We start from the raw sequence: 9,255 nt of genomic DNA on the forward strand, positions 1-9,255 counted from the left end.
TCTCTTCTCCTAGAATTCCAGTTAGATATATATTGGACTTTCTCCCTCTATCTTCCTTGTATCTCTTTTTCATATTTTCTATCTTTTTATATCATCTGGACATTCTCTTGTCATCTGTTCTGTAATTCTTAATTTTTTTTTAGCCATATTTAATCTGCCGTTGAGTCCCTTAATTTCAATTATTTTATTTTTTTGATTTCTAGGATTTCCATTTAGATTTCTTTCAAATGTTTTTGGTCATTATTGATAGTCTTTTTTTTCTCTCTCATTTTTAATTTCTTATTTCTTTTCACGTAGCTTTATATACTTGTTTTTTTTTGTCTGAGAATCCAGTATTTGAAGTTTTTGCTTGTCCAGTTTGCTGACTTTTGCTCATGAATGCCTTTTTACTTTGTATATTTTGTGATTTTTGACTGCGATCTTTTATTCCTTAAAATGTCATCAGTAAATGACAAAATTAGATAAAATTAGATTGAAGGTATGTTCATCTAGAGAGCACGCACATTTGCATTTGTTTCTGCCAAGTACCTAGAGGCACTATATATTAGGACCACTTTTTCCTCTCCATTAACAGGATGTGTGTGTATGCATGCGTGTGTATGTATTTGAGATATAATTTGTGAACCATAAAGTTTACCCTTTGAAAGTATATAATTTAGTAGTTTTTAGTATGTTCATAAGGTTCAGGACCACTTTTAAACATATCCTTGGCTTGAGGTTTAGACTGCACAGATTTTGAATTTGTGCTGCACATGCACATGAGGGCCAGCTTTATGGTTACAAATTCTTGGGTGAGATTTATATTTCTTTCACCTAAGACCAAAATTTAAAGGCCAGATTACCTTGTTGTCTCCTGCAGCACAGGTTTGTTTCTATTTGCCTTATACCCAAGGTAAAGCCCTGGTCCCAATTTTATACAGGAGTTTCCTTTCGGATTTCCAACTCGAGAGTTTTATCTCTTGTCTCCTCCATCCCTGTGGCTCAGAACAGAAGTTCAAGGTCATAAATGCTGAGCAACTGCCTCAGGGCAGCTGCCAGCTTTAGACTTAGCTCACTGCTCTGAATTTCAGCTCTTGGTTCATTTTTGGCGTCAGAAGACTTGCTTCTTTACTTACTTGTCAACTCAGCAATAGATTTAGAAATATTTTTTTAAAAATATTTTATTCAGCATTTTTAGTTGTTTTTAGTGATGGGGTTATTTGGGATACTGCAGAACTATTGTCTGCCATTTACTTTTGTTTATAGTGTGCATTTTTTTTTCTTCTTACATCTTTAGTCAGCCCTCCAGGGTGAGAGCGTGGTTCAGTGCTAGTCATGTCCTGTCTTCACGTGGCCTTCTTTTCCTTTTTGGAAACTGCAGTCGAATTCCTTGACTTGACTGGGGTCTGAAACTTTCACTTACTGTCCTTGAAGAAGGGGACATTGCTGCTTCCTCAGGCCCAGCCAAAGAAGTCTCACACTTGTCTTAGGCTATAATAGAGCTAAATTCATTTCCTTCCCTTTGCTCATGGCTTGCCAGCTTTAGGGCATGGGTTCTGAGTTCCTTCTGCCCCACAATCACTTTTTTCCTGGCTCCTTTTGAGCATAATTTCTATCATTGTGCCTAACTGACCAAGAAGATAGAGACAACATCCTCAAACCCTTTCACCTCCTCTCAGGAGGCCAGCTTGCTTTCGCAGCCATCTTCCCCAAAGATGGGAACAACAAAGGGAACATGCTATATGGGTCACTGCTATCCACAACCCCAGAGTCTCAAGTTCAGCTTAGGAACTTTGCAGCTGCTCTTGGAAACACCACTCCACAACCCATTCCTGGGTGATTGAGTGTCTAGTCTATCTGGGGCTGGGCCACTTCCCTCCCCCTTCAGGAAGCTTCTGTTAATTATTACTTACAGGAAACAGAATAGGAAGCATGAAAACGGTAATCTCAAGGGATTGGAGAAGGAAATGATTCCCATAGGAAAGTTTGTCAGAATCTCTTATGGAAGTTTTTATAATCACCACCCTTCTAGGTCCGCTGTTTCTGGTAGGAGTGGACCAGAGTGAGAAAATGCTGAGAACCATTGATCTAGAATTATGCTGTCCAGTTTGGAAGCCACTAGCCACATGTGGCTATTGAGCTCTTAAAGCATGGCTAGTAAAATAGTGACTGGATTTTAAAGGTTTAATACAAAAAAAAAAAAATCTCAATTTTTTATATCGATTAGATATTGCAATGGTACTAATTTTGATATGTCTGATTAAAATGTTTATTAAAATTAATTTCACCTGTTTCTTTTTACTTTTTAAAATGTAGCCACTAGAAAATTTAAAGTTACAGATGTGGCATGCAGTTGTGGCTCACTTTATATATCTCTTGGACAGTGCTGATCTAGAAGATAACTTGTTCCTTTTGGGGATGGTGAGGAGAGAGAGAGAGAGATTTTGAATCTAATTGTGGTTTCTGCCTGCAGCCTCTCCTGGTTACATGGTTGGTCATTTTGGCCTGGTTCATATAGATAGAAGTGACTTCATTCATCCCCGCAGAGGTTTCTCAGCAGTGACCACCTCTCCCAATGCTAAGTAGAAAGAAAAATATTCCCCAAGGGGGAAAATAATGTGGGTTTTTCAAAGAGCCATGTAATCAGCAATAACTTCAAGTGGTTTTCATCCTCATTGTTGCTTTCTCTAGAAACTCACTAAGGTCAGTGCCCCCCAGTTAGCACATGTATATTCCATATTCATTTCCATAGTAGTTTGGATACACAGGGAAACAGCTCTTAGAATGCCATGTGCTTTTTCTGTTCTCTTTCTGGGGCTGGCACCCCAGCTGTGGTCCAGTGGTCCAGCTCTGGCTTCCAAGCTGTGGCCGTGCTGTGCGTAGACTTCTCTAGAGAAATGGAGCAGCCTTCGTGGTTGGACTTGGGCGTCTCACCCACCTGCCCTAACTCTGAACCCCCTGCCTTGACAAATGACACTTGATACAATAGATGATTTCCTCTATGCCCAATTTTACCCTGAACTTCTACTTCATTCTCACAACGTTTTTAACTCATGTCCCCTTTGCCATCATCTTGGGTAATATGGATGTAATCATTTAAAAATATTTTCTGACTAATATAAATACATTCCTAATTTATAAACTTCAAGAAATAGTCCATGCTGATAAGCAACATTTCCTCAGTACCCCTAATCTAGAACTAGGGGAGAACAGGAGGATTTGCTCCAACACTCCTCTCCAGTACTTTATCTTCCAGCTGAGTACAGCTGGGGGCTGAAGGCCTTGGCTTCATCAGGCTGCCTGGTGACTTTGGCAAGGAATGTGACCTCTCCGGGCCTCCTCTGCCTCCCATAGAAAGTGGAGAGGATAAGAGCGCCATGCCTCCGACATTGTGCAGCCATTAAATGAATGAGTGCGTGTCAGGTGCTTGCATCAGTCTTGGCACATACGCATACGAGTCCTATTATTATTTTTTAGCAAAATGAGATATTCTAAATCCTATTTTGAAGGCTATTGTTTTAACTCAATAGTTCCTGTGCCATCTTTATTTTATAACATTTTAATGACCTCATAGTACCCTTTCACGTGAATATACTGCAATTTGTGTAATTGATTTCTTCTCTCTCTCTTTCTCTCTTCCCCCTTCCCTTTCTTCTACCTTTCCTATGAAATTACTGCATAAACCTATTTATATTCCTAAGGTTTTGGTAATATTGCCAGATCCTCTACATGTTTTTCCAGAATTATGCATGTCCTACCTCCTGCCTATTAGAGTAGGTGTCAGGATTAAGGGTTGCCAGCTTTTACTTTCCACCATCGAAAAGTCATAGCTCAAAGCCTTGGTGTTTATAAAGAGCTTCCTTCCCACCACTCGCATCTGACCTTTGACTTTTATTCCCATCTCTGAGCCTGCCCAGGTGTCAGAGGTTCAAGTCCTCTTCTCTGAGACCCACATCGATCTCTTTCTATCAATTTTCATCATTTATTCTACTTCCTGTAACATTTAATTCGATATAGTATTGTCACTTCATAATTTCTTCCATTGGATTGTAAGAATAATTACTGTGGTGGAGGGGGAAGAAAGGTGAAATTATTCTACTTGAATCCACTTCTTTACTGACATATCTGCTCGTGGTGTCGTTTTTGGTTTCCTTCTCTTTTCAGAAGCCAGCAAGTTCTCACTGATCCATTTTCTGATTGTTTCAGCTGCTGTAAGGAACCATTGGTCAGAAAGCAATACTGAACCCCACATAGAAAACATCACCTTTGGTCAGAATCAAGTGGACTCTTCCACAGTGGCCTCCAAAAAGGATGTAATGGTTCATACCCCAGACAAGAGCCATACACCTTCCGATGCTCCAGGAAACTTCACTTCACAAACAGAAACAGCAGATGCTGGAGGAAGGAACGACTCTTTGAGGAGAATAAATGTCACCATTTTTCCTTTTGGGGCTAAGATAACAACAGCTCTGACTTCCCAGAGCAGCACCTTAGGTAAGTTTGTGCCAGTGATACTCATTTCATTCATGTGTGTTCAGTCTTAGAAAGCAAAATTTCTGTCAGTCTCCCCATCCCCTATCTTGAGCTTCATGACCCATTTCAAAGTCCTGGGCTGGGGATCAGACCTGTGACTTAGGTTCCGTCTATGGCACAACTGTGGTTAACTGAGTTATAGCTATAGACCAGACAAGGATGCAGATTTACTGAGAGGCCCGTCCAACCCCATAGAATATCTATTCTGTGGCCGGTCTAAAACCGAACAACATCCAGTGATCCTGCCACACACTGCAATCGCAGAGGTACTAGGAAACACAAACATGTATGGTTGCATGTTTGTGTTTATGTTACTCAAATAGTTATTCTTGCTGCAGTCTGCACAGCTGGTGGCTTGCCATTTTTAGTGAAAGATTTCAAGGAGGGGCTGGAGCTGGATGAACAAGATGGAGGAAGGGAAGACAAAGAAAGCTAGCACTGATTACATCCCTGCTACTTTACCGACATGTCTAGTCTCTCATTTCTCATAGCAAGCCGGTGAGGTCACATTACTCTCATCTTAGGAATTTGGGAACTGAAGCTCAGAGAAGTTAATTCATCCAATGGATATAGATCAAATGGCTAACAGGTTTCAGAGCTGGAATTTCAGCCTAAGTCTGTATATCTGAGCCAGGTGGAAGGGTGGCTGAGAAGTGGGTGCTCCGACCACGTGTTGAAGATACAGAGGAGAGAAAAGTGAGCTCTTAGTGGGACTGCAAGGCCAGCAGCCTCCTTTGGGGGAGGGAGTAAGTTACACACAGAGCAGAGGATTGTTGGGTAGGACAGTTGTGTGGACAGCATTAGGGACAATCATGGAGGACTTAAAATATCCGGCACTTTAAATTTGGTGTGGTGAGAAGAGTCCCTGAGGGTTTTTGAACAAGGCAGTGACATGATTAATGCAAATTTGAGGAGGATTCACCTGGTAGGCGGGTATAAGATACCTGGGATGGGAGATGGGGTAGAGGGAACCCAGAGTCAGAGGGACTACCCAGGCAGACCCCACATGCTAAAATATGGCTTGATGGCTTTAGGGTTAGAGAAGAAGGGATTGCTAAAGACTCTTCACAGAGGAAAATTGATTAGAGTTGGTAATGGCCTAAAAGTAGAGGATGAAGCCATCGAAGATACCCCCATGGTTTCTGTCACATCCTAGTGACAGGAGGTCTGGTTGGGGCACTGAATTCTATAAAGAGTATGTATGAAAGTATTTTATTTTCCATTCATGAATAATGAAGTTGGAGCTTACAAACTCTTCACGTGATGCTGCTTGGGTTTGTTGGTCATCCAGATATTGGAATTTTTTTTACGTTGAATTCAAGTAAATCCCGGAACCAACTTTGTGGAATGTGGGCGATGAGTCATGATGATCAGAAACCGATCGCTGATTCCATATCACCTGATACTTAGCTTCATCGTGCCATTTTCTGACAATTTTACCACAGGATGTAAAGTCTTTGTCTGCAAGATCCAAAACAGTCTTTGTTTTAGTTTGTGGTCTCTCACTCAGGGGTTGGCTTTTCATAGAATGAATAATTTCTCCTGATATCTTATATCTGTATATTTTATAGAGGTCAGAGCTGAGTCCCCTGAAAGAGTTTTCAGACATTTGGAGGTCTGCTTGTGGAATTTTAATTGTCGTCGTCTGCTTTCAGCCTTTAGAAGGAGTCGCCTGCCATCCAGCAGTGCAGAGTCAGAAGGAGGAGGTGCCCCTTCTCACACAGAAAGTAGAACGTCCCAGAGTTCCCTGGCAAAGGGGGACAGGCTCCCCGAAGAAGTGACTGTGCACACCCACGTGTCTACTTCTGTTTTGAGCCAGTCCTCTCTTCCTGCTTTGGAGATGGGAGAAGAGACCTCACTCTCCAGGAAGAGAAATTCCTCAGAGGCGGAGCTCCCCTGGCTGCATTTCTCTAGGACCTCAGCTTACACTCCTCCCTCAGATCATTCCACAGGTGAGTGCTGCTGCCCTGCCTTAACACTCTGCAATTATCCGGAATAGAAATAAGTAGACATGTATAGCCAGGCATACTCGGCACAGGGGCTAAAGAGATAAGGGGAAAAGACATTAAGCACAAATGCAAATTGTTCAGGGTAAAAGTACAACCCATACAATTTATCTCAGTATTTAAGTTCATCTCTAAAATATGTTTTCTTTAACTGTATGAGGAGTTGGTCTGGGTGGCTGTTCTAGGGCTTTCTGTCCACCAACCCCTACTTTTTCTCTTGTGTCCCACGTACACATACAGCAAAGACGAAGTGTTGTTGGTGTGTATTCTTGTACAAGAGGCCACGTTCTGGGGTGAATGAAAGGGTGAGCATTGTGTCATTTGATGAAGAGTTAGATTTGTATTTCTTCATTATTGCAAAAATGTTTCTTTCAATGGCAAAGATAACGTAGATATACATTTTTCCAGCCATCATTTAAAAAATCATACAGTGCAGGTGCTCGCAAGGCTGCAGGGGTAGAACACTCACCTCTCTGCCATTCTAATTCCTAGGCAACGGTTAAATCTCCTCTCAGGTATTTTCGTCTCCACAAAGCCTTTCTTCAACCCTCTGATCCTCTGGGCCAATCACCTTGTCACATTAGGTTATCTAATGCTTATCTGCCCAGGTAGATTATAATCCTCTCGAGGACACAGGCTGTGTCTGTCACTTCTCTTAGGTTCCCCACTGCCCCAGAACAAGGTACACTTAATAAGTAATGGAGATTAGCATGTGCCCAGATATCACAGGCTCAGCCAGTGATGGGCTGAAGAGAATGTCAGAAGCTCTGCTCACCTTTTCTCTTCTCTGAGTTTTTATTCAGAGTCGGTGCATGCTGCATGTGTTTTCATCCCCATGCCACAGGAGGCAGGGCAGAGAGGGTGGAAATATTCTTGGGGAATGGAGGTTAGGTTGCTTTTGAAATTGCCTTTTCAAAATTTTCATATGTCAGAGGTACTTTACAAGACTAGGGATTTGGGTTTATGTCATCAAAGCAAAAACTGAACCCAGAGGTCCTTTCTGTAATGCCTATTTAAAGCCACCAGTTCCTCTTCCATATACTCTGTACACCATTTCCTGCTGACTGGCTATGTATATAATTTATGATTTGTGTTTTTGGAGATTGCTTTTTAAGATTATTCTTAAACATTGGTTAGATTGGATAAAAGCTATGATCCTTTCCAGCTTCAAAGTTCTGTGGTTCAGTGATTTACAACCAGCTTCACTAAATGGTGGAAAGGAAGCATTTTCTAGGAAGCTACACTTTGGTTCTGGTCAGGGTCATTTAATATTTATAATTTAAATTCGACTCGCTGCTGTGATATATTTGAAAATCAGCCTATGTTTCCAGCTTTACTGAGCTTGACTCTGTACTTTTCAACATTAAAAGTCCCCTGTACTTTTCAACATTAAAAATATAATTATTCCTTAAATTCCTTGAGCATTCATCCTTTTAGAACCTTATACTTTTAATTTTTGAAGAGTTATACCTTACCTTTTCTATTCTTTGAGTCTTTCACTGAATATTTCTCTTCCTCCTCAGTAAACTGAGTGCTCTGTGTTAGTAGAGTTCCATCTCCCTCTTAGAAGCTGGAGAAGGCTTTGGGGGCTATTAAATGAGGGAATAGCCAGGCATCCAAGAATATCTGCATCCAGCCTGCCAGCCTCCCCTCCTCCCTGAGGGGATGTAGAGGGGATGTGCACAAAGATCTGAAGCCACATAGGAAACAAAGTTCTGCTTTATCTTTAAGGCTGAGCTAGTACTTGCTAACCTGCTAACCAGAGCTCTAATATACCTCCTGCCTCCTCTTAAATCTAAATCTTGAGATTTTGCTCTCTTTCGGACCACAGGATCCAGGAGTTCTAGGCACATAGGCAGGAGTAATAAGAAGGCCAGCAGGACTTGCCAGAGGCAGACCCCAAGTCACTTGGCCCAGCTGTTCACTCTGTAGAATAACGAAAGTGAAGAGGAAGTGTAGGAGGGGGGAGTGTCATTTGATACTTGGCCACTCCATCCACTAGTAAATGTGACCCAGGGAAAGCCCTGGCACTTAGACCAGTCAGATGAGGGACACTCCTCACTGGATGAATGCTAGGATGGCCAGCCAGGAGCCTGGCCCAGGGAGAATGGGGCTCCTTATTTGAAGAACGAAGGGATTAGACCAGATGACCCTAAAGATCCTTTCTAGTTCCAGCATCTGTTATTCTGAACACATCCATCCTTTGTATTCCGTGTTTCCTTTTATTCCTCACTGTGCTACACAGAAGTTGCACGCAGCACAACCTCTTCTGAAGCTTGGGGAGTCAGGAGTTACTTGCTTCCAAAAATAAATTGTGTGCCAATAAATCTTTGCATGAAAGCAGGGTACAGGCCAAAACAGCTGAATCAGATTTTTAAAAAAGAGATTGGAAGCCATTTGAAATTATTTTTCTTGGTGCTTTACATTTTTTGCTGCTTTATTTCTTTGTATACTTTTCATATTTTCTATAATGACCATGTACTATTCGATCATTCGGGGGGAAAGTAAGTAAAGCAACTAATGGGAAAAAGTTCTCTTCTGAAGGTAGAAAGAGATATGTGTAGTTGAACAGCTACAGTGAGAGCACCTACAGTTGAGCACTAGATTTAGTACTGAGCTTCCTGGAAACCAGGGCACAAAAGGAAACTGGGTGGGGCATGAGATTGTTGTCAGATAGGGTAAGCATACACAATTTCATCCATAGGCTTAAGTGTTTTGGGGGCATAAATTCTAAGAG

The 9,255-nt window shown here is 41.6% G+C and overlaps 1 protein-coding gene across 1 annotated transcript in view; it reads left to right on the forward strand.

Annotated features, from left to right (window-relative positions):
* Positions 1–4,090: 4,090 nt before the first annotated feature.
* The window catches only part of HEG1 (heart development protein with EGF like domains 1), a 57,871-nt gene continuing 52,706 nt past the window's right edge, over positions 4,091–9,255 (forward strand). The window contains exons 1-2 of the mRNA XM_023519948.1: positions 4,091–4,473; positions 6,168–6,464. Of these exons, the coding sequence (XP_023375716.1) occupies positions 4,296–4,473; positions 6,168–6,464 (475 nt within the window). The 5' untranslated portion in view covers positions 4,091–4,295. The remainder of the gene's footprint in view (positions 4,474–6,167; positions 6,465–9,255) is intronic.

The sequence above is a fragment of the Pteropus vampyrus genome, unplaced genomic scaffold, assembly GCF_000151845.1.
Source record: "Pteropus vampyrus isolate Shadow unplaced genomic scaffold, Pvam_2.0 Scaffold1, whole genome shotgun sequence".
Taxonomy (NCBI): domain Eukaryota; kingdom Metazoa; phylum Chordata; class Mammalia; order Chiroptera; family Pteropodidae; genus Pteropus; species Pteropus vampyrus.